The following is a 25,355-nucleotide window of genomic DNA, read 5'->3' as shown; positions in this document are numbered from 1 at the left end:
TCTCCGCCCTCAGACAAGATGGCTCCTCCGGCTTCAGCGTCGAGCCCGCGGAGGGGGGCGCAGGCTCCAGTCCCCTTCGGTTGGAACGGGCCGGCCTCTGCCCTTCCTAAAGATGGCCACCCTCCTGCCCTCAGCGCCCTTCTTCGAGATGGCCGCCGGGCGCGTGCGCGCGCGGCGTCCTGAATGGGGCGGGGGCGCGGGCGCGCGGCCGGCGGCGGCGGCAGCGCGCAGGCGCGGGGGGAAGTGGCGAGTAAGATGGAAGATGAGGAGGTCGCTGAGAGCTGGGAGGAGGCGGCAGACAGCGGGGTGAGGAGGCGCCGCCGGCCCGGGGCCGGTCCTGCGCGCATCGGGCTGGAAGGGGCGACCCCCGGGATGGGCCGGGGGCCTTCTTGGAGGCGGGGGAGGGCGGGAGAGCGGGGGGGACCCCGCTCATGTGGCCGAGGCGGGAGCTGAAGCCCCGGGCCCTGCGCGCCGGGAAGGCCTCTTAAAGGGCCAGCGCCCCATTTCTCTCTCCCCCCCCCCCCCCAATCCCCCAGGGGCCCGATTTCGCACTCGGAACCCTCCCCTCCTCGACGTCGTCCCCCTCCCCAGGACCGCCCCGGAGGAACCATTTTCAAACTTCACGTGCTCCGAGGTGGGCACCCTCCATGGGGGTGGGATAGTCCTGGCCGGGGGCCACTCAACTCTCGGCTCAAGTCCCCCCCCCCCCCGCGACCTCCTTGGGGTGGGATTTTTTTTCCGCCCCCTCCCCCTTTATACCTTCAAATAGCCAACTGCAGGAAGGTCGACCCGAGACCCTACCAAAAATGGTAGGAAAAAGAAAGCCAGCACCAAAGCGGCCGAAAGGGCAGCCGGCCCGGTGAATTAAGTCCTGTAAAGCGAGGTCTCAGCTCGCCCACCTAAATGCATCTCGTGGCTCGGAGGGTGCGTGGCTGCCGTTCAGTTTAGGTGGAAGGAGCCGGGGGCCTTTTATGCCCATGAAGGTTGCAATTTCCCTGAACTTTTCGGGCCTCTCGTGGGGAGGAAGCGGGGGGGGTGGGGGGAGGTCTTCGAGCTGATTTGTGGAGAAGGGCGGGATGCGTTCTTCGCCCCTCACCTGGAAAAACCAGCCCCTGCAAACAGTCCGTTTATTTCCAGCAGCAGCGATTAATTGCGTTAAGTTTTCCGTCCTCCGTGTCTGTTTCCTTCAAAGCTAAGACCTCCGAAGTCCTCGAAAGGAGCTTTTTTTCCCTCTCGTTTCCCCTATTATCATGGATGGGGGCAGCCTCAATAAGCCCCGCAGTGGCATTTCACGACTTTCATTCATTCAATCAATCGTATTTATTGTGTGCAGAGCACTGTACTAAGCGCTTGGAAAGTACAATTCGGCCCCGGATAGAGACCATCCCAGCCCAACAACGGGCTCACGGTCTAGAAGCAGCGTGGCTCAGTGGAAAGAGCATGGGCTTTGGAGTCAGAGGTCATGGGTTCAAATCCCTGCTCGGCCACTTGTCAGCTGTGTGACTTTGGGCAAGTCACTTAACTTCTCGGTGCCTCAGTTACCTCATCTGTAAAATGGGGATTAAGATTGTGAGCCCCCAGTGGGACAACCTGATTCCCCTGTGTCTACCCCAGCGCTTAGAACAGTGCTCGGCACATAGTAAGCGCTTAACAAATACCAGCATTATTATTATTATTAGAAGGGGGAGACAGACAACAAAACAAGTAGGCATCAATAGCATCAAAAATAGATAAATTTTGGTCTTTGTTAAGCGCTTACTATGTGCAAAGCACTGTTCTAAGCGCTTGGGGGGGATACAAGGTAATCAGGTTGTCCCACGTGGGGCTCATAGTCTTCATCCCCCTTTTACAGATGAGGTAACTGAGGCTTAGTGAAGTGACTTGACCAAAGTCACACAGCTGGCAAGTGGCAGAGCCCGAATTAGAACCCATGACCTCCGACTCCCAAGTCTGTTCTCTTTCAACTGAGCCACGCTGCTTCTCTAAAAATAAATACGAATAAATATAAGGAAAAATGTAATTATAAAATTATAGATATATTCACAATCAGTGTGGGTCGAGCACTGTACTAATTGTTTGGGAAAGTACAGTACGAGAGAATTAGTAGAATTAAGTAGACGTGTTCCCTGCCCACGTCGATTAGACTGTAAGCCCGTCATTGGGCAGGGATTGTCTCTCTCTGTGGCTGAATTGTACATTCCAAGCACTTAGTACAGTGCTCTGCACATAGCGCTCAGTAAATACTATTGAATGAATGAATTGAGCTTAGAGGTAACAGGGAGACCAACCTGAGGCCTTTGTTTAAGAGTAAGTCTCCCCCCTTCTAGCCTGCCAGCCCGTCGTTGGGTAGGGATTGTCTCCATCTGTTGTTGAATTGTCCTTTCCAAGCGCTTAGTCCAGTGCATGGCACACAGAAAGCACTCAATCAATACGACTGCATGAACGGATGACCAGTCGGGCAGCCTCGTAATAACCTGCACCCGGGCCCGGTGCCACCTCTGTAGGGATTTGGACCGTGGCTTTGAAGAATGTGGTCAGTTTTCCGTCCAGCCGGGCGACCAAGGTGAAACTGACCCCATTCTTGTGAATTTTCACTCTGCAGCTGCCGATCCGACACTTGTGCCGGAGAAATTGGCCACTTGCCGCCGGTGAGTGCTTGCTACCTCCACCCCATCTCATTTCTTAGACCCTTCCCCTAACTTAATTGGGAACTTGTAGAACGAACTTCTTCTTCAGGCTCTTATTGGACGTGAGCATCTTTATCGCGGTCGTATTGAAACGACTTGAGGAAATAGATATTGGTAGCGAGTTTTGTTGAGTGGAGGGGCAACTGGTTAGCATTCTGAGTAATAAGAAACTAACATGTCTTCTTACCCTCCCACCTACACAACACATTCTCCTTCCCTCTCTCCCTTGTGCCTCCAGCAATGTCGAGGGTTTTTTTGAATTTAAAGGGAGTGAGGACTTTGGAAGCATTGACCCGGAATTTAAATGTGGATGGGATTGTAGTGGTCTTGTATTCTGGTTTTTCTTGTACTCTTGTTATTTTTGTGTGTAGAGGAATTTCTCCATTTTGAGGGGGTGGAGAGGATTGTCAGCAGGAGGTGGAAATGGAGTTGGTTGGGACTTTATAAGAAGTAGATAAAGAGAGTGATCAAGTTATTAGGGTGAGAATTTATGAAACATCCAATTCATTATTGGTTAATCATTATACTGAGCTAGTTTTGGAAACAATTGCTTAAGTGAGTCAATAAATATTCAGAAGTTAATCAATAAAGGACAAGGCCCTTGTACCTTAAGGACTTCCAAGACTTTGCTCAATAAATACCAAAATTTTTATTCCAAGTCTACAGTGAAATATGTAGGGAGGGTCCATCCATCCATATTTAGGAGACAGGCAAATTACAGTGGGAGGCATGCCTGATGATGCCTCCAAAAACTTTATTTTTTTTTTCTTTGTTTCACCATTTCCTAAAGATGTATTATCATGTTTTTAGGGTGGGGGAGATACTGGTAACATTAGCCAAATGCTAAAGGGTGGATATGTGTGTCTTCTGGGTCAGTTTGCCAAGGTAGGTAGATGAATTAAAGATGAAAACTCTTCCCATAGTATAGTAGTTAAAAGGAAGAGTGCTCCTCGGGTATCTTCCTATTGTGGGCAGTCTGTATCTTTAGGGTCTCTCATGGACCTGGACACAATTTCGAATTTCTGGTTCTTCCGTTTCCCTATTTCAATCCTGAGAAGTAGATCTGGGTTTTGGAGTTGGGTGAGAAGTAGCAGCATGGTCCTGGGAGTCAGGATCTGGGTTCTCATCCTTTCAATGACACTTGGGTCACCTTGAGCAAGTCACTTCTCTGTGTTTCACCTTCTTCACTGGTAAAATGGAGATGAAATACCTGTCTTTCCTCCCCCGAAGATCCAGCACTTAGAACAGTGTTTGGCACATAGTAAGTGCTTAACAAATACCATAATAATTATTATTATTATTGTGAGTCCCATAGGGGGAGAAACTGCCTGTCCTAATGCTTAGTATAGTGCTTGGCACATTTTAATAATAATAATAATTACGGTATTTGTAAAGTGCTTACTATGGAGAACTGGGGTGGATACAAGGTAATCAGGTTGTCCCACATGTGGCTCACAGTCTCGGTCCCCATTTTACAGATGAGGTAATTGAGGCAGAGAGAAGTTGTGACTTACCCAAGGTGACAGACAAGCAGACAAGTGGCGGAGTCAGAATTAGAACCCATGTCCTCTGACTCCCAAGCCCGTGCTCTTGCCACTAGGCCTTGCTGCTTCCCAAATCCCACAGTTATTATTAGGGGAGATCCTAGAAGAAAGCAGCATTTAGAGGACTGGACAAGAAGAGGACTACCAGGAACAACTATCAGCAGCTTGTCGCGAGGAGAGGGGCCAGAGATTTTTAGAGTCGATCCCTCTGTTTGTGATGAGAGCCACTGAGTCAGGCAAGGAATCAAACCCTTTGGCCCAAGACCATGGGCAGGAAAGGTTTCTTCCCTTGCAGAATCCATTTGTTCTTACAGCGCTTCTGTGTCTATTAATTTGCTCAGCATCGTTCAAATAAGTGGGCTTCTGGTTTTGGACCAGATGGAGACTTGGGCTGTTGGGTCCACCATTTTGGCCATAGCATAAATTTATTTTGACAAATGGGGAGTTGTTTTGAAGATTGGCTGTTTAATTTCTCCCACTTCCCCTTCTAATTTTGCCTGCTTCTCCGGGTACTATTAAATGACTTGTTAAACATTAAATAAAATGTTTGGCCGATAATTAAAGGAGTAGCGGGGATAAATTAAATCGACAGGGAATCCTCAAGCTCATTCTAACTAATGGTCCCAAACTCCTCACCAGACCAAATCTGCAAAATCATAAAGTTGATGTGAGTGTCACCTCTTCTGTTCCTTCTGGTAAGAGTGCTGATGAGTAGTGAAAGGCTTAAATGGCAGCTACAGAAAAGAAGTAGCATAGGACAGGGTTGGGAGAGGGGAGTAGAGAAATGTAGATAATCTGCTTTTAAATAATCCAATTGATTGCAATTCCTAAAGTAATTTACTTGGGGAAGGGAGAGGCAGGTTTTTAGCTCCTCCATCCGTTCCTCTTCATGCTGCTTCCCAACCCTGCCCCCCGCCCCATTCCCCATAAAAACCTCCAAAAAACTCAAGTACCTGTTTCCAAACTGAAAATTGGCCTGTAAACCAAATGCTCAGCACCTTCACATCCCTCTTTCTGTCCGCCAACTGTATTGTGAAATCATCTGCGGAAAAAGTGGTTTAGAGAAACTAATTCATCAATGTTCCTCAAATAGGATTTACCCACCATCTTAGGTAAGAATTAAGTGTCCATTAACTTGTTTGGCTCTTCTAAAGCCATTAACATATTTTCCCCAAAGAGCTCACGTTTATTAGAAAAGTTATGCTCAAGGCACGCACCTTACATATTGCCAGAGGAAGGCCTTTTTTGAAAGGAAGGTGATGCTGCAGATACAGTAATATTAAAAACTGCTGTGCCCCCAAGAGAAAATCGCCACCCTCCCCCCATAATTTAAGCTACTGCTATTCTAAACAACTGCCAAATTGTCACCTTCTGGTTGGCCTCAGTAAATGTCAGTATTAGGCAAGTATACTATTTTGTCTTTGAAAGTCATCTTTGTTCCTTAGAAAAGCAATCAGATCAACATTTAGCTTTATTTCTCTGGTTCCCAAGTTGGTTTACAGCTTCAAAAATAGTCTAGAACAAAAATAACACTGGGTCGCTCTTTCATACCATCCGTGTTGGGCTCGCCGGCCTGGTGGAAGACGTGAGCCAGGAGGAGCGTTTGACTGAGAGTTATTTATAAAATCATGATACTCTCATCCTCTCCCCGTGCCGAAAATCTGCCAAGTAATAAATGCTTTCTCCGGTTTTAGATTAGGTTTCCATTTGAGGGAAGGAGGGACCTCTGACATATGCAGAAAGGAATGTTACCTTTTGTTTTCACTCTCAAATTCAAATGATGTTTGTCATGGGCAACAGATGAGAACAAGAGACATCTCAAGGCAGGTAGAGGGAAGACTGGTCCCTGTAGTTTAAAGATAATAGTGGTGGTATTTGTTAAGCACTTTTTATGTGCCAAGCACCCTACTAAGCGCTGGGGTAGATGCAAGATAATCTGCTCCCACTTGAGGTTCACATTTTAAGTAAGAGAGAGGCAGGTGTTGAATCCTGATTTAGCAGATGAGGGAACTGAGGCCCAGAGAAATGAACTGACTTGTCCAAGGTCATACAGGCGACAAGTGGCTGAGGCGGTATTAGAACCCAGGTCCTCTGACTCCCTCTAGACTGTAACATCGTTACGGGCAAGGACTGTGTCTTATTTTGTACTTACCCAAGCGCTTTATACAGTGCTCTGCACACAGTAAGTGCTCAGTAAATATGATTGACTGAGTGACTCCCAGGCCTGAGTTCTTTCCAGTAGACTGTGCTGCTTTCCTAAAGATCCAGGCAGTCGCCTCCTGGCCCCTTTAAAGGTTTTCCAGAAACTGCCCCATCCAAGATGTGGCGTCAACTTGAAGTGACTTTAATTAGACTGAGGTGGTTTTGATCTGTGGGGAGAGTTAACTGTCCCGGGCTCCTTTTCCTTCTAAGGAATGAGCGAACACAGTCTCAGAGCTTCACAGCAAAGAGCAAGCTGGCCATGCTGCTGGGCACCTCTAGGGTCAGGTGGTATCGTGGTAAAATAAATGGGAGCCATTTGCTGCCTACCATGATTTTCAAATCATTCTGGGTTTTGGGGGCTAGCCTGAAAACCCTTTTTCCGGGGTTTCTTTGCTTCCTTGAGCGGCGCGTGGGTGGTTGAAGAAGAGTCAATCAGTCAAATTTATCGAGTGCTTATTGTGCGCAGGACACTGTACTAGGCGTGGTAGAGGACCACACAACAATATAAAACGTTTCCTTGCCCACACCGAGCATACGGCCTACTTGAAGGCAGGACAGTGACTTGATCTGCTTGTCCTTTTGTTGCCCCATCCCCTCTCCCTTCAGTTCCCTTTCCAGACATTTTTAGCGCTTCTCCATTGGCTGCAATCAGGAGAGTGCGATGGTTTACTCAGAGGGGCACCTTCTTTAAGGAAACTGTCCAGTTTACATATCACTGTGCTGAGCTGTCTGTTCGTGGGACTCTGGAAACACACTTTTTCTTTCCACATTCTGCTCAAAGCAGAGAGGAAAATGAGCTTTTCACTAGTAACTTCTCAACCCTTTTCATTGAGCCTGTGCGAGAGACCTTCTCACAGCAGGCTCTGGCTGTCCTAAAGACCTGCTGTGGTTGCCATGGGCTTGAATTCTCCCCCTCACCACTGCATCACCTCTGCCCTCCAACTGTAGGTACTTCAGCAGGGATTTTCCAAGCCCCTTGAAACATTCCGAAAAGGAGATATCCTGTCTTCCGGACCAAAGGCAGTGTAGTTTGTGGAATCCTGGTCTCCGAGCTAGGATTGCCTCCTACTCTGAGCTATGCAGTGGAGGGCAGCTAGACCTCAGGTAGATGGCATGCAGGGTTTACATGAGATTTTTTTCCTGCTTGCATGAGCAAAATTTCTTCTTGTCTGGGCAACTCCTGACCTGCTTGTTCAATGGCATGCAGCTTGGTCTGGCTCCTTAAGCACCCCACGATCAAAGTACAAAAGGAAATGACTTTTTTTTCTCTAACAAAGTCGCTGAAAAAGATCCACTTCCCAAATGGCCTCCACTCTACTGACCTCTCGCAAAGCAAAGTTGTCCTCAAAGCCAACCAAAGTGACTGAAATTGTCAGTTATCTTAAGGAAATTCAGAAAGTTGACAATCACCTGAGGAGTCCCTTTTGCAAAACTATGAGCTTGTCTGTGTAGTAGCTTCAGGGTATGCGGGTTTTCCCTCCCAGTGGAACTTCAGGTTAAGGTGGGCAAAATTCTGTAAGTAGCTCCAGGGGAATCTGCCCGTAGCTGTAGGCCATTCATTCAGTCAGTCGTATTTATTAAGCGCTTACTATGTGCACAGCACTGTACTAAGCACTTGGGAGAGTACAGTATAACAGCAGACACATTTCTGCCCACAATGAGTTCACAGTCTAGAGGGGAGGGACACCCAATATAAATAGACATGTTCCCTACCCAGAGTGAGCTTACAGTTTACTCAGTTCAGTGCTCTGGATAGAGTAAATACTTAATAAATACCATTGACAGATGAACTGATTAGAGAAAGGACAACCAGAAGTCCAGCAATGGTTTAACAATTCTCCGCTGATTACTGACTCCTCCAGGAGACCAGAGGAGTTGTGTCATTAAAAGACGGTTGCTCGATCTTCTCTCCACCTAAAGCAGGTCTCCCACCCGAAATATCGACGGTCTGTAGGGTGAGGGGCTGGGAGGTTTGGGGGAAAAAAACAGTTGGCCCAGGAGATTGAGGCTTCTGTATACGGTGCCTTCATTGCTCAGCATCAGGAGTAGTATTCTTCAGAACAGGTCCTGACTCCAGTCAGCTCCGTCTCCTTGAGCCTGTTGGACAACAGGGTCCTGGGATGAGAAGGACAACATGGATGGGTAGAGCACTACAGAATTGCCCTTGGATTGGAAGACTGTGGTGTGTTTTGTAACGTGGTATGATGATGGGGAGTCCTAGTTAAGCACGGGTGAGCCTTGGTCTTGAAACTTTAGTGCCGAGAACCTGCCTGAGGGAATTGATTATAAGCTCCTTCTGGGCAGGGAACGGGTCTGCCAACTGTGGTGTCTTGTACTCTCCTAATACTGGTGGTCCATGCATGCCACTCTTGCGTTCTCAGGTCCCTGCTGTAGCACAAGTGTACAATGAAGGAATCGGGCGAAGGGGGCATAGCTTGCAAAGCCCAAGCAAAGATTTTTTTTTTTGGTCACCCCTGGGACCCATTCCCAGCCCAGTTGGTCATGACATAACTGTGCCCAAGTACCCCGACTCAGCAGGCCGGGATCTTGCTTCCTGGTGCCATCTTTGTCACCCACTTCAGCCAGCTGTTTTCAGGATTTCTTTGGTATCTGCACCTTTCTCACCAGTGAGAGCACAGTCCCAGCAGGCAGTCCCGTGCGAGCTTAGTATACTAGCAAATGATACGTAGAAGCAGGTGGTATTTGACCCAAGCCTCTTAAATCACTCTAGTGTTTGCTTTACTGTAGAGGGATGAGGGTAATCGGTTTGCTTGCTTGTTTGGTCTCTCTAATTCTTGGAACTCTTTAGTGAAAGGAGATGTTCACTGTTTGAGACTGTTGGGTTCCTTCAATTTCCCCTTAGTTCTCTCTGGGTCTGTTGGCTGATCTCCCCCTCCCACAGACGGGCGTCCAGTGATCCAGGACCCGGCCTCACCCGAGCGAAATGGCTGGTACAGCCCTTGGCATTCCCACTGTACACAAACCAAGCCGAAGCCCAGCCTAGGATGTGACTCCCAACCTGGGAAATACCAACATTCTGACAAGGGGCGGCTAAACTGCATTCCTTCCTTTTAGGTACAGAACTCCATAAGAACAGAGTTGTGATAGATTCCTGTTGGTGGGCAGTATTATTAAAGTAATACAGCTGCTTTCTGAGGTTTGGTTGCTGATTCTAAACAGGATTCCCTTGGTCTTTGGAGGTGGCCTGGGATGTACTTCTGCAGTCAGTCGTATTTACTGAGCACTTACTGTGTGCAGAGCACTGTCCCGAATGCTTGAGAGCTTTAAAACACATTCCCTGCCCACAGTGAGCTTTGTAGTCTTTTCTCTGTTTGCCATTTCAAATCTACTGATGAATGATGGCTGGCCTCAGTATTTCATAGTGCCAGAAAGGAGCAGGAATCCTTTATTCCCCACTTAACACAACTCCTTGGACTGCTCTATTTCCCTACTTGCGAACAAGGATAATTTCTCTTTCAACAGAGGTCAAATGAGTGAATACCTTTATGGTGCTGTAGAGGATCATTAGTTGACAGGGTTGACGTAATGTTGATCGATGATGTTTATGCAGCGTTTACTATGGGCAGAGCACTGTACTAAGCGCTTGGGAGAGTTCAGTGCATGTTCTTCGGTTGCCCGCCTTCTCTGAATGAATAAAGCTTTCTGACTGAAGGCCGATGGCTCGGATTTAATGCGAAGTGAGGACACATTCTGTCCGTGGTTCCGGGGAGGTCGTTGTGAAGGCTTGCTTTCCAGTTTGTTAGTAACTAATCCAGCCTCCTTTGGTTATGGTCATATAAATGTTCTTCTTCTTATTCCACATTCTGAAAAATGCCCCAAGGTCTTTCACTGTCATCTGGTTAGCCAGCAGAAAAAGAATCTTTCAACCGCTCCGGCAAAGGAGAGGGAGGCCCCGCTGATCACTTTATCCCGGGGGCCTCCAGCGGCAACAAACTAGGGGTGTCGTGGTGGTCTCCGGATTCTGGGGCGCTGTCTGCAACCCACATTCGGTGTTCGATTCGGAGGCCCGAGAGAGGCAAGAAAGTGCTGTGTTATTTCTCCCCAGAGCAGATGTAAGCGCTCTTCTCATTGGGTGATTCACCCCGGGCGGATTTAACACATGTTTGCCGAAAAGTAGGTCACTGAGGCGACGGCTGCCCGGAAGAGCTGTACAGAAGCCTTTAAACCCAGAGCCCCGAAGCTCGGCCTAGTCGAAGCTACACTCTTGAGTCCGTGAAGTCCAGCTTTAGCCGGAATCCAGTCGGGACTAGGAGACTTGATGAAGCCTCCTCATTCCAGTGGTTGGGATTCCTGCATGCTTTTCCCAGTGGTGTAATTGACTAGGAGTAGAGGCTCTAGCAAGCCACTGGAATTCACTTTGTGCATACAGAAGCGCCCCCCAGTCTCCTCCTGCAGAGCCGATCTGAAATCCAGGTGGTCAGCTCCCCTGCTGGAAGTTCTGAGACAGCCTCAGCCAGGGAACCAGATTCTACTGATGCCTTATTTACTTGTTTTGATGTCTGCCTCCCCGCTTCTAGACTGAGAGCCCATTGTAGGCAGGGATTATCTCTATTTTTGCTGAATTTTACTTCCCACGTGCTCAGTACAGTGCTCTGCACAGAGTAAGCACTCAATAAATACAATTGAATGAATGAAGGATAGCAGACCTCTTTCTGGGAGCAGCCCCCTGCCCTCCTTGGCTGCATGCCCCCCCGGAGGTCATTTCCCCCCTAGGTTTCCAGAGGTGGGGGAAAACCATGGTTTTCTTTTCTCTTGCTGTGAAGGCTGAATTAGCCACCTCAGTCCCTAGCTCTTAGTATAGTGGTCTGCGCACAGTAAGCATTCAGTAAACATGGTTGAATGAACGAATGAATAAATCCGTGTCCAAAATGAGGTGAAGACTCGCAAGCAAAGCAGAAAAGAGCTAAGAGTTTGAGTGAGTTGGAAAAGGCCCCAAAAGCCCATTGGTTCTTTAAAACCTGCTCGCTCTCCCCAGGCCCCATCTCACCCCAACTCCTGTGTTCCCTTTCTGCCCAGCTACTCAGAATGAAACGCCGATACCCCGGACCCCGACCCGGACAAGCCGGTTTGTGAGATCCTGGCTCGACCCAGCTGGAGGGTTTTCAGAACCCGGGGCTCTTCCAGGCTGAGGCAGTGTCCTAGGGCAGACACTAACACCTCATCCGTTATTATTGTCTTTTTGAGTGTCTGAGAGGAACTGAGGAGATTCTGGTCTCTCTTATCTCTTGCTGCTTTTAGAGAGTGGTTTTGCTCTTGTTGCTTCCAATCTCCTAGCATCCTAGATGGCTTTTGCAAAGTCACCAGAGCAACCAACGTCAGGAGGGGAACGGCATACTCTGCCCACTCCGTTAAAACCGGGTCTGCTCCAGCCTGCTTTCTGGTTGGGTCTGGATTGAAGCGGGCCCAAGCTGTCTTCAGCAGCGCCCAAAGATCCGGACCTGATTTATCCCCGATCTGAGGACTCTTGGAAGTCCGACCGGGTTCTGGAACCCCCTGGGTGTTTGAGTCTGATCCTGGCATCCAGGAAAGAGGACAGGACAATGTTCGCCTTCAAGGGTTTGATGCTCTCGGCAGTTCACTGTTGGCCTCGGCTCCTGAGAGGATGAAACAGGAAGTGACTGAGGAGTTGGAGGCAGGATGAAGAATTGTTTTTAAATGACGCGTCTCAGCATTGGCTCTGAATGCGGCTGGATTGGTGTAAAGACCTGCTTTCAAAGTCAAAGGGGAGGAGCCTCGACATTTCCCCTGATATAGGGCAGGGCAAATGGGATCCTGGGGAGGATGACAGATCCATCTAAAAGCAGCTGTTGGGACTCTCAGTGGAGCGTGTTGTCGTCATGAATGTATTCACAAACTCTGTCAACCTTCTGCATCCGCCCCACCAGTAGGAAGCTCGTTGTGGGCAGGGAATGTAATAACGTAATCTCCCAAGCGTTTAGTGTAATATTGTAATCCCCCAAGCGCTTAGTACAGTGCTCTGCCCACAGTAAGTGCTCAATAAATGCCACTGATGATTGATTGCAGCAGGGGACTCCAGAAGTCTAGGGCAGAAGGGTGTTATTCCTTTGCTCAGAATAGTATCTGAACCTTGGAAGTCTCAGGGACCGCACTGTCTGCTCTGCTAAAATGTATCCTACCCTGGTCACGGTTCACAATGGCTTCGTGGATGGCGCATGGGCCTGGGAGTCAGAAGGACCTGGGTTCTAATCCCCGCTCTGCCACTTGTCGTGTGACTTTGGTCAGTCATTTCACTTCTCTGGGCCTCAGTTGTCTCAACTGTAAAATGGAGATAAAAACTGTGAGCCCCACGTGGGACAGGGACTGTGTCCAACCTGATCAGCTAGTATCTACCCCAGTGCTTAGAACAGTGCTTGACCCATAGCAAACGCTTAGCAGATATCATCATCATCACGCTGCTTTGGCTGATGCCAGTGAATTCTCGCAGGTCCTCAAACGGTCCATGAGACCCTGATTCTCCTCTCTCTTTCTCAGCATTCGAAGGTAGTGGGTACCAATAGATCAAACAGTTGCTAATTACAGCTAGGTGGCTTCGCTTTAGATTTCAAAACCTGTGGCTCATATGGGTGTGCCAGTTGGACTAGAGGGGTGCTTCAGAGTGTCTTGAACTTCTCCAAACTCTAGGGTGACTTTGGGAACCAGGTTACTAATTCCTCTGTCCTTTCTTTTGAATGGGGGCTCAGGGAAGGACACCTTTCGACAGTCCGCCTTTCCAATAACTAACACTTCCTGAGAGATTTCCAAATAGGAGAACTTTGGAAATCTTGCCTAGGCTCCCAGTTCTGGAATTTGACCTTCATCTTAGAGGGATGTTTTGCCCAGAGCATGAATGTGAGGGAGAAAAGGGATTATTAGAGCAGAAGAAATGGGATAAAGAGTGTGAGAGGGAATATGCCGGATCCCACTCTGGTGACAGATCTGTTGATCTGTCTTGGTGAAAGTGAAATTATTTAATCGCTTGGCCCCCTCAAAGTGAGACTAAGCCGCGGCCGATGAGTGAGCTGTCTCTGGCTGACCAAGGAGGAGTCCAGCCGACCGCTCGTAGGTCTTAAACATCTCGCCGTCTGGATACGGCCTTCAGGGGCTCGTCGGTCACGTTGACTGAGCATTTTATCTTCTCTTCCCTCCTGCGGTCCTTGGGCCAGGCTCGGCGAGGCAGCCCGAGCCCATCTGACGCTGCCCTTCTCCTGCCCGCCTTGGCATATGGAGCTGATGGGTGAGGTCCCTGGTGGCTGGCCTGATATTAAGACCTCAGGAGTCTTGCTCTCTGAAGAATGACTCCAGCAATCCAACCCCCCCCCCCCCCCCCAGGAAAGGCTAATTTTAGAAAATGACCCAGACTGGGCAGCTTAATTACCACACTCTATTTCAGCCCATCCTACTGACGTAACAAGCGAAGCGGAGATATAAACAAAGATGTCAACAATGAAACATAAATATGGGGTGATGAGGTTTAAAAAATATGGGCCTATTGTTTGGTGATCTATGGTCTCTCCAGAATGTACGCTTGGACTTGATTCACGTTAAAGGCACTGACCCCTTTATATGGCCCTAACAAAGCTGTTGGGTCTTTCCTAGGCTGGTCGAGTAAGCGTGTGAGACCTTTTGCTTTATTAAAAGTAAAAACCGTGCGTCTTGTAGTAGGAAGCAGCGTAACCTAGTGGAAGGAGCACGGGTCTGGGAGTCAGAAGACCTGGGCTTTAATCCCGGCTCCCCTGCTTAGCTGCTGTGAGACCTTGGGCAAGGTCACTTCACTTCTCTGTGCCTCAGTTCCCTCACCCGCAAAATAGGGATTCAGTACCTGTTCTCCCTCCTACTTAGACTGGGAGCCCCATGTGGGACCTGATTATCTTGTATCTAGCCTTGCGCTTAGCATATAGAAAGTGCTTGACAAATATCATAATTGTTATCGTTAGCGCAGCTGAATCCTTCTTTTATAGGCCAAGCCATGACATCTTTTGCAGGGAGGGGATATTGAAACCTTACTGAAGGCGGTGTCATCTCAGGAAGCAGATTTGCCTCCCTCCCTCCAAAGGATTCTTTGGATTTTTGGCGCTAAATGACTTCGTCAGGGCCTTGTGGGTAGGGATCGTGTCTACCAACTCTCTTGTTTTGACTCTCCCAAGCACTTAGCGCAGTGCTCTGCACATGGTAAGCACTCGATAAATACCATTGATTGACTGTTCTGAGATATAAACCTACGAGACCAGCACTTGGTGTGCTTTTTCTTGACAGACCGTGCTGTGGCGAAACCCAGAATCAGAATGTTATTGCGTAGGTGAGTCAGCACAGAAGGGTGCTTTGAGGGGGTTCTCCTGCCCCGCATACCCGGTATACTTGTTTTCTGAAAGTGTTTTCCCAGAAACCGCAGCAGGTTGCCTGAGAGAAACCGGAGTTGCACCCCAGTGGGCTTTTACGCGGACTCATTGAAGCCACGGTCCTAGGGTTCAGCTCAAGATCGTCCTGACCCTAAGCCTTTAGCACCATTCCTCATCCGGCGACCTAAGTGCCAGATCCAGCCTCGGGAACTGAAGCTGCCTAGATTCATTTAAAACCCAGCCCATCGCCACTCTGCCCTTGCGCAGGATGAAGAACGAGGCTGGCTGGGTACTGCTTTGGCCCCTTCCCCAGTGTGGAGCTGTTAGCCCGTCAGTGGGCAGGGACTGTCTCTGTTGCCGCTTTGTACATTTCAAGCGCTTAGTACAGTGCTCTGAGTAAGTGCTCAATAAATACTATTGAATGAATATTAGGAAAGAGTCACCGGGGGGGGGGGGGTCACGTGATCTCTCAGCTCCGACCCTCAGACCTCTTTGAACAAGGAAATAGAGCAACGGGCCAGACGTGATAAGGCAGGAGGTATAAGGCCTGACCTATCAAGTCTCTTCCAGTTCTATGATTCATTGGATGTCAGTGCTCTGCTTTCAGAGCTAAATTAGTGCTGGGGACATTTGATGCTCTCTCAGTCTGGTTGGGGGGTGGGGAAGTGTGACCCCACTCTCCTTACAACGGAAGCCCCTAGCTGGGCTATCTAGCTGTAATCGGGCCGATAAGCTTGCCAATTTCCTAGGTTTTTGCAGCTGCTTCCTTTCGCTTCAGCTTCCATTCTTTTCTTCCCATATTTTAAACGGGATATCTGCTGGGTGTTTTTTTTTTTTTTTTTTTGTTCTTTTTTTAAAAAAAGAATCCAGACTTTCAGATACCTCTCTCTCCTCCCCTTTTTCTTCCACCCCCTTTTCCAGCCCAGATTGTTGATGTTTGCCATTCTGACTGGCTGTGCAGTGTATCGCAATAGGTTAGATGCATAGAAGGTGGAGGAGATTCTCACCTTATTATAACCTATGAACCCTCTGCTCCCTAGCTGGTTTCAACAATACTTGGGCTGAAAGGTGGAAGGAGGAAGGCGAAAAATCAAACTGCATAGTCCTTCTAACAGACACCTCTCCTGTCCTCCCCTTCATAAGTCTTTTTTTTAACAGGCATCCACCCTTGGAGTTAGATCAGCGGGACAGAGGGCCTGGATAGAGCCTGACCACTTTCTTTTCCACCCCTGATGATAAAGTCAGGGCCTTTCTCCGAAGGGTCCCGTCACCTCCGGGCTACAGGCGGCGAACCAGAAGTAGGCCCTGGTGCTATATATTCCTTCCCTGGCGGTCAGCAGCTGGGCTGGGTGCCCCATTCTCGGGCCAGCACGTTGTCCTAGGCACTCAGTGTGACCTTGAGACTGCTCTACCATCAGGTCTAAGGGCCAGGGGCATACCTTATAGAGGAACAGATACACATCTCCTCCCTGAGGAAGACAGTTTGGAATTTCAGGGGAGAACTGGTCCAGGGACCACCAAGCTCCTGACTTTCTGACTAACTAAAGAAGGGGTGCTGTGTGTCCTTGGGCCAGTCATTTGACTTCGGCGTGCCTCAGCTTCCTCATCTGTAAGATGGGGGTTCGTTACCCGTTCTCCCTCCCCCTACACTGTCAGCCCGACGTGGGACAGGGACTGTGTCCGATTTGTTGATCCTATATCCACCCACGTGCTTAGCACAGTGCTTGGCGTATAGTAAGCATTTAACAAGTATCCCCGTCGTCGTGGTCATTAGGGGTGATTGCAGGGACACTCGGATCATTCTTACATAAATTTTCTTCCGCAGCATCATCCGCTTAAGGTCGTGGCTGGGATTTTTTCCGTTCCAGAACCTGGGCTGCGAACAGGGATTTTATAAATGTTCCCCGGTGCTATCCCCGCTCTTGGGTCTCCTTCCTCAACTTGGCTAGTGACCCCCACATCCGAGGCGCAGCGACTCATGAAAGAGCGGTGGGAGCTCCATTTGGGGGCCCCCTCCGCCCCATGGCTCCCTTCCTGAGACGGGGGGCCGTCCCTGGGCGGAGAGAGCAGGACCGAGAGGTGACACCACACCGAAGGGCAGGCAAGAGGCCAGCGGCAGCTCCCGCATCTGAGGGCGCCCCTCGGCCCTCGTGCCCTTCTAGGCCGCCGGCTCCCTCGCACATTGGCTGGATGGGGGCTCCTTGATGAGAAAAGGTTTCGAAAGCGCACCCTGGCAGAAACGAGGGGAGACCGACTCCGAAGGGGGCGGGTTTATAACGCCAGTTCTGATCCCCCTCCCTCTTCTGAACACAAGTGTAGGGAGAATTGGGATCCAGACCTAATTGGAGAAAAAGGAGATGACTCATGATCCCTGGCCCTGCTCCAAAGGGAATACCAGTACCGGCCCTGACTGCGGACAGGGCCCGTACAGTTACCGGTCGGGGAGCTTTAAGTTATCTGGGGTTTCCAGGTGGCTGTGCGGGGCCGGCTGGGATCGGCTTTTGCCTAAAGCAGCTCGGGTTTTCGACCCCCATCCCTCCCTCACCCCCTACAGCCCCTCCTAATAATTTGATGGCGAAATCCCTTGTGGAGTCTGGAGCCAGCTGCCCGGCCAAGGACCGCGGTCCTGTTGGAAGAGGAATGGCGGGACCACTTACCAGATCCCTCGCTCCCCACCAGGTACTCTCCCTGCATCAGTGCCGAGCCGTAGCCCGAGAGAGATGCCAGAGAAACCTGTGGGGCTGAAGTTGGATTCCAGAGAGCTCGTGGGATATGTCAGTGGGTCACATTCCCATTTGAGGGCGAAGGGACAGTCACAGAGGCCCCAGCCCACCCGCTTCCCCGCACTCAGGGGTTAACGGGATAAGGCTGGGCAGCGATGAGCCGATCTCCCTGCGCTGGCTGGAAGGACTCGACTTGCCGTCTGAAAGGGAGGAGGTTGTGCCAGGAGCCTGAGATGGGAATTAGTAAATCAGAGTAAATTAGACCGTCCAGCACTCCCGGCCCTCCCCGGAATCCCTCCAAACAGTCGCACGTTAGAGGACGGTAGATACAGAAAGTCGGGGGAAAGCGGGAGGCAGCAGGGCCTTAAGCCTAAACAAGGTAGTTCCTTGTATTTCTCATGATGAGCTACTCCACTCGGAGCGAGGCCCGTGGGGGTGATGGAAAGGCTTTAGAAATGGATTTGAACTCACTGACCCAGGGGCCCCAGTGCCTCTCTTGACTTCTCCTGTGTCCGTCCCAGGTGTTTCCACACCACACCCTACTCTCCTGCCTTCGGGGCAGGTCTAGTCCCTGACCCCACTCTAATAATAATGGTAACGGTGGTTCTTGTCAAGTGCTTACTATGTGCCTTGCACTGTGCTAAGTGCTGGGGTAGATCAGAGATAATGGGGTTGGACCCAGCCCCCGTCCCACAAGGGCCTCCCGGGCCAAGTTGGAGGGAGGAGGATTGAATCTGTGTCACGTAGACCGCCGGTTCAGGACTCTATGAATTAGATCCTCACCGCCACTACCTCTTCCCCTCTCTGTCCGTCCCCGATCCGGAGCTGGGTATTCCGGTGTGTTTCACCGGTGGCTGGAAAAAACTCACTTTGGCAGGGCAGATGACTCGGGCAAAGATCCTGCAAGTATAACGAGACCCGATCCTCAGTTCTAGGATGATGGGTATTCGATGGGTACGTAGCACCTTTCCCCATCCGGTTTCCTGACCAGTGCAAAGCCCGGGATGCAGCTGCTGACGGGGCCGGGCGGCGCCCATCTTTAAGGGTTTATACCCAGAGCGGGCCCACAGGGTGCCAGACCCCTTCGGAACTTCCGTAGCATGGGAAAGCTGGGTTTGTGGCCGAGAGAAGGTCAGTTGGGAGTAAATCTAGTTTCCAGTCCAAGGATTTTGACCCCCACCTGCAGAGAGGACCCACAGAGTCCCAAATTTTTTTAAATTTGAGGATAAAGCTTCTATTTGAGAGAGATTTTTTTTCCACTTTTTATATACATTTTTTTCCTCTAGGAAATAGACAGACGGTTGGAAAAAAAACTGAAGATCACACAAAAGGAGAGGTAAGGCTGCTGTCTGGTCCAAGGCTCTGGCTCTCTTCCTTTAGAGAATAGGGCAGTCGCCGGTTTTCTCCCACAGTGGCCCTGCTTTTGGACATGTCCCCGGCTCGGCTGGGTAACAAGGGCCCAGAGCCACCTCTGAGTAAGGAAGGAGGCCTGCGGGAGAACTGCGGCAGAGGAAGAGGTGTCTGCCAGAGCTGGCGAAATCAGACGTCCGGGGCATTGACGTCCAGACGGAGCCCGGCCAGTAGAGTCGAAAGGCCAGAAGCTGCCCGTCTGGGGAGACCCGGGACGCACAGTCGTTCAGATTAAAGTTCTGAGACGCCCCCCAGATTCCCGCCAGCCCTGCCCCACTCCTCCTGTTGCTCGGGCTTCTGGCTTCTAGTCTGCCCGCCTGTCGTGGTGACCGCCCACTTCCTCTTACCGCAGTTCATCTTTCCGTGTTCTGCCCATCCTGCTCCGTGCTTCTTCCATCGCCCAGGCAGCAGCGCCTTCCCTCCTGCCCAATCGTCTCCCCACAGTCTACGTTTGAAAAACGGGGTCTTTTGGGCTAGCTTTGAGTCTCAAAAAGCAAACAAGACTCCCCCCCCCAGCCCCCGACTCCGGGGGAAGGTGGGGAAGGGGGACGGCAAACTCTTCCCGCCTTCTGTTCCTCAGCCCCATCCTTTCCATCCTTGCAACTCTCATTGCTTTCATCTTTCCCTGCCTCCATGGTTTCCGTCCATATTTGGGATCAGTGATGTTCCGTTTCCTGTTCATTCTTGATGCGGAGGTCCCGGCCCCCGCGGATCTATCGCTTGTAATGCACCAGACTCGGAGAAGCTGCCCAGCTAGGCGTGATACTCCTCTCTTTGCCAGACTCAACCGTAACCACGTCTCCGCTCCTGACCAAGAGACTCAGGAGCCCTAGGGAAGGAGGGCGGCGGCCAAGTATCGTTGGCCAGAGTCTGCTCTTTCACTGTCCTAAAAAGGAGGACTCGGTTGTTGACTTCCAGATTTTTCCCTAGGAAGCCCACAGTCCCCCCCAGCCCCCTTCTCAAAGAGATATGGGAAGGGATATAATTTGTTTCAGAGCAGCTTGTTTGCAGGAAATTCTCCAGGCATCCCTTAGCAATAAGATGAGTGAGCCTACGTGGTATATAAAACCCTCTCCGTTAGGGTGAGTCAGGAGCTGCAGATCTCAAGGCGGAGGGCTCAGCTCTCGGCAGTTGGCTGTGTTCCCTGGGCGGCCCAGGGAGTGGAAATCTACGCGGGGACAGTCGTCCTCGGAGAACTGGGTGTCCCGGGGTGCTGGACCCAGAGGTCAAGGTGCCGGCCCAGTAGAGGTGGCTTGTTTTCTCTTGGCAGTTCTGTCCCTCTTTTTCTCTTGCTCCCCAGAGCCTGTGCTGATAGGGCCTTGTATTTCACTGTTCGGTCACGGCTAGGGCAGTTATTCCCGCTGGTCTTAGCGCCGTCGGGAAGGGCACCGGATCCCCAGATGTAGGACCGGAGGGCCTGAAATCTCCCCGCCCGTCGGTTTGGGCTGCCGTTGAGGGAAGCTCGGGTCGCGGTGAGCCTCGCACCCTCTCCACCCCCCGCAACGTGACCTCCTTAGGTAGGCCAGGAGGAGAGGGGACTGAGGGTGTTAACTGATTCTAAGTTCCTGGCATTTTTTTTTTTTTAAAAACATCTGGAGCCCAAAGTGGTGTTTCTGCAGGAAAGGAGGTAGGGAAGGAGCTCACGGGGGTGAGAGGAATCGGCGTGCCAGAGGTGCGTTGCGTTCCAGCCGGGAGTCGAATGGCCCACGAAGAGACGAGGGGCTACCGTTAGTCTCGGGGACGTTGGTCGAGGCGGCCCCCGGGGCCTTCCGCCCGCTCCGGCCGTCTGGATCTGCTAAGAGGTCCACGGTTCTGAGAGCAGCGGTCCTCCAATTGAGGCTGCGAGAGTTCTGGTCGCGGGCCAGAGACCAAGCTCGGGGGCGCGAGGGGGTGGAATTCGGCCCAAAGGGTTTTTGACGTTTGCCTCTGTTTTCTCCCCCATCAGCAGGAAGTCCAAGTCTCCTCCCAAAGTGCCGATCGTGATTCAGGACGATAGCCTCCCTTCGGGCCCTCCCCCCCAGATCCGCATTCTCAAGAGGCCCACCAGCAACGGCGTCGTCAACAGCCCCAACTCCGCCAACAGGCCAGCGCTGCCCGTCAAGTCCCTGGCCCAGCGGGAGGCAGAGTACGCCGAGGCCCGCAAGCGGATCCTGGGCAGCGCCAGCCCCGAGGAGGAGCAGGAGAAGCCCATCCTAGACAGGTAGGTGAGCCCCTGCGGGCCTCCAGCTCAAGGCAGAGGCCGGTTTATTGGCAGGGTTTCCTGTAGCGCCCTCCGACCCCCACCCCTACATCGCAGGGTGCCTTGGGCCCCAAGGTCCCGTGCCAGAGTCCCAACCTCACCCTGCCCAGAAGAAAGCTGAACTTGGAAGAGGGGAGAGAGAGAGAGAGAGAGAGAGACTTGCTTAGTCACCCGGCAAGCATTTGGCAGTGCCCTGGTGAGAATTTGCAGCTCTCGAGTTTTGAACCTTTAGCCCTCCTCCGCCCCTGGAGCCTTGGGTGAAATGTAGCCCACGGCATCGTACGGTCCTGCCGCTTCTTCAAGTGGCACCCGGAAGGACGCAGGAGAGAAGCAGAGGGACTCGGCCACCGGGCCAGGTCCCGTTCCTCTGGGCTGGCCCTTGGGACGATCACCAGGGTGCCTGAGACGGCCCCACGAGTGCAGTCCCTTTTGTGGCGTGTCGGCCCGGCAGAGAAGGGTGGCTGGGGCCCACGGCTAGGAGGGAGATGAGCCACGGAACGGGACCCCGGGGGCCTGCAGGGCCCCAGGGCTAGCATGGCCTAGCGGATAGAGCGGATAGGGCTTGGGAGTCAGGAGGAATTGGGTTCTAATCCTTGCTCTGCTCACGGCGTCTGCTGTGTGACGCTGGGCAAGTCACTTCACTTCTCTGGGCCTCAGTCCCCTCATCTGTAAAATGAGGATTAAGATTGAACCCCAGGTGGGACAGGGACTGTGTCCAACCTGATTAGGTTGTCTCTACCCCAGCGCTTAGTACAGTGCTCTGCACACGGTAAGCGCTCAATAAATCCGATCGACCGAATGAATGCTTGACACACGGTAAGCAGCTAACAGATACCATCATCATTATTATTTACTAATAATAATCCGGCAGCTTTCTCGGGCTCAGGCGGCCAGGGGTCCGGGCCGGAAGAGTCAGAGCCGCCGGGACGATTCTCCCATTTCCTCCGGCCCGTGGCCGAAAGCTAATTTTGACTTCCTTCCGTGTAGGCCGACGAGGATCTCGCAGCCAGAAGACGTCAGGCAGCCCAACAATGTGATCAGGCAGCCCCTCGGTCCCGATGGTTCACAAGGCTTCAAGCAGCGCAGATAAATGTGGGCCCGGGAAGATGCCGTCGCCGCCGCCGCCGGGGTGGTCCGCCACGGGTCGCACTGCCGTGGCGGACAGCTGGACTTGAGCAGAGGGAACGACCTGATTTACTTGCACTGTGATCCCCTTTGCTCCGCCCACTGTGACCTTGAACCCCATGCACTGTGACCCCCCCCAAAACCCCTTCCACTGTGATTGGCGCGTCGGCAAGGGCTGTCCCAAGTCACTGTAAAAGGAAAGGGTGGGGACGGGGGCCAGGGTTGGGGGCACCCACTGAAGACTCCGCGAAACCAGAGCGAAGAGTCGGCTGGTGCTACTTGGGGCGAAAGCCAGTGCCAGCAATAATGCTTATCATGCTCATCAACTGGGGGTTTCAGAACCCTAATGGGGGGGATGCTTCCCAAACGTGCATGTCTTCATCACTTAAAGAGCAAGTTCCGTTTGAAAGGATCGTTTGTTTTCATCTTTTTCTATTATTTTGTTTGTTTCAAAAGTCTGATTTGCAAGAAGAAAAAGTGCATGGGAGGGGTTTTAGCTGTTTAACGAATCTTTGTTTTAATTGAGGAACGGTAGTCGCTAGTCTTCTAAAAACGTTTCGATGAATTAACTGAAACAAATAGGATTTTGGCAAGCTTAGCTTCTCATTCTGTATTCCCACTGCCATGCTGGGGGGAGGGAGGGAGGGAAGGGCAGAGGCGGGGAGGGGCTCCCCGGGCCCCCCCGGCCACGTCTCCGGGGCTAGCGGCTCGCGGCAGGGGGCTCGCTCTCGGCTGACTTGGGGATTTGGGGGAAGGGTGCCGACCCTTCCTCCCGAATTGAGGAAGACCAACTAAGTAGACAGATGTCTCTTCCCTTCCTCACCTTGAGGTGAGCCACGGGGCCCAGGTGTGCTGCTTCTGAGAGAGAGAGAGAGAGAGAGAGAGAGAACGCGAACACACAGCTGGGGGACAAGACCTGTGGCCCCTAAGTTTACAAGGAATGGAAAACTAGATTAGTTCAGTATTTTGCTGTGTTTGTTCTGAGGAAGACACAACGAGGAGCCTGAGTCGGGGACGCCTGGGCTGGTCAGCTGGCTGAATGAACGGTGTTGTCAGGAGGTGGATAGAGGGAGGCGACGCCAGGCCCCGGCGGGGGAGCCCTAAGTAGCTGCCCGACACCCTGATGTCGGCGGGCGCAGAGCTGTACTGACTGCAGTTCCTTTTTCAAACAGACCGTGCCGAACAAAGTCTGGATGTAGATCGCGTCTTGTTCAGGGGTTGGTGACGACTGGTTTCCCGGAGGCTTCGGTTCCATCCCCCCTAGTCCGGGGTCCTCTCGCTCCCGAGCCGGGGGCCGGAGGCCGGTCCCGCGCTCGGCTTGGACTCTGGAAGTCTCCGCCGGGCAAGGAGGGCAAGGCCGGACGTTGTAGCCAATCCCTAGAGCGATCCCCGGCCACGTCTTCGGGTCGGTTCGCCTGCACTGATTCTCTTTTTCCCCCCATCCCGCCGACCATCGCCCCCCGCCAGGCAACCCGTCTGTTTTGAATTTTAACTGACAGCTCTCCAAGGGATTGGGAGAACGTCACGTCTCGCTTTGAGCAAAGGCACACGGCCCGAGACCCACCTTGGTGTTTTTCGCCCAGAGGAGCGAGCTAGGTTTTGTCCGGCCGAGTCCTAAGGCTGCCTGAAAACCCCGCCCCGCCCCCAAGACCTCCCCACTGGGGGCCGGGGCCTGGACGGCGGAAGGTACCTGCCCTTCCTGCTCCCCGGCCGCCAGCGTGGTCTGACGCGGCCCTACTCCCTCCACCCTCTGCTTATAAGTCAGCGGAGCCTGTCGCCCAAGAATCTCCGTTGCTCCTGGCGGTTAGAAAGCGGAGCCAGGATGGCTTAGGGCTAGGCCGCTTTTAAGATGGCCGATAGAAACCCGAGCCGAATCCCCTCGGCCCCCAGACGGGTTCTTCCTAGGGAGTCGGCTCCGGTAGCGTAGGAGGACGCGGTGGACTGTCGCTTCTAGGTTTGAGTGCCCCGGCCATCTCGTCTGCTCCAACCCGCCTCTCCTGGGGACCGGTGACCGTGTGTCTCTCGGAGTTGCCGCCCCTTAGGCTGGGAGTAGCCAGACCCCGAATGGCGTTGGGCAACGACGCTTGCCTGTCTGCCGTCAGGAGGGTCTTGGTGGCCGGTAGAGGAGGAGGAAGGAACCGGTTTTCTCCCAGACTCCTTTGGCAGGGTGAGGATGTGTAAGAGGAGCCCCAGCCCCTTATCTAGCGGCTCCTGCACTGAGGCTTCACCTTGGCTTCCCAGAGATGCAAAGGTGGCCGGCGAAACTAATAGAGAACTCTGTTGCGTGGGTGTGAGTTGGGGGGCGGGTGGGCGGGGAGGACGGTCGGGGTTGGTTTTTCTTTTTGTAGTTGTCCACATCTTTCCTAAGTGCTTTTTGGGCCGGGTCTTTTTTTTCCTTGGAAGTGAGCTGCAAGCTTCGGCTTGGGGGAGATGCAAGGGGCCGGAGCCCCGAGGCTGAGGCTGCTGCTCCTCTAGCCGCCCGAACGGTACAGTCCTCACCCCCGCCTGCCCCCCGGCCCCGCCGGGCCGGGCCGCGAACGTCCCGGCTAACGGCTTCCGACACGCTCCGTCTCCAGCGCGGCCTAACCGGGCGAGCGTGGGGGCCGGGGCCGCGACCGAGGCTGGGACCGAACTCTTCCAGCCCAGTCAATCAGGGGCGCTCCCCACCTGCAGGCAGGCGGCAACCCCCCCACGAGCTGCCATCGACCCGTCCCTCCCCTTCCCATTTCGGAGCGGCCCCTCGCCGGGAACCGACGGGGGGACGGGTGGGGCCGTTCCAGCCTCCGTGGCCCCCGAAGCTCACGGATCCTTGTTTTTTTGTCCCGGGCTCCCCGGGGTGAGCGCCCCGGCCCTCCCCCGCCGGGTGGATCCGGGGGAGACGGGGAAAGGTTGGGAGTTAGGATTGCCGTGCCCGGGGGCACTGACCCAGCCAAGGAGGAAGGCAGTGGGTCCTTGTCTTTCCCTCCTCTCCCTCCCTGGGCCCCGTCCTCTCCCCTACTGCCGCGGGCTCCCGAGTCAGCAGATTAAGCATTTTATAAATTGTATTTTAAATAAATGTTTTAAACTCA

The 25,355-nt window shown here is 52.4% G+C and overlaps 1 protein-coding gene across 6 annotated transcripts; it reads left to right on the top strand.

Annotated features, from left to right (window-relative positions):
• Window positions 1-220: 220 nt before the first annotated feature.
• SZRD1 (SUZ RNA binding domain containing 1) lies at window positions 221-25,355 on the top strand. Of its 6 annotated transcripts, none has more exons than XM_029065403.2 (6): window positions 221-306; window positions 14,708-14,750; window positions 17,345-17,469; window positions 18,800-18,849; window positions 20,869-21,123; window positions 22,150-25,355. In XM_029065403.2, the coding sequence occupies exons 1-6, from the start codon at window positions 256-258 to the stop codon at window positions 22,250-22,252; spliced, it is 627 nt and encodes a 208-aa protein (XP_028921236.1). In that variant the 5' UTR covers window positions 221-255; the 3' UTR covers window positions 22,253-25,355. The 6 variants fall into 6 exon arrangements, with proteins under 6 accessions (XP_028921236.1, XP_039767996.1, XP_028921235.1 ...); XM_039912062.1 differs by lacking the exon at window positions 14,708-14,750 and adding an exon at window positions 2,603-2,648 and having other exon boundaries at window positions 20,872-21,123; XM_029065402.2 differs by lacking the exon at window positions 14,708-14,750 and adding an exon at window positions 2,603-2,648.

Source organism: Ornithorhynchus anatinus, chromosome 5 (genome assembly GCF_004115215.2).
Source record: "Ornithorhynchus anatinus isolate Pmale09 chromosome 5, mOrnAna1.pri.v4, whole genome shotgun sequence".
NCBI classification, from domain to species: Eukaryota; Metazoa; Chordata; class Mammalia; order Monotremata; family Ornithorhynchidae; genus Ornithorhynchus; species Ornithorhynchus anatinus.
Note: the sequence above shows the minus strand (reverse complement) of the source record. Positions and strands in the feature narration are given on the sequence as shown.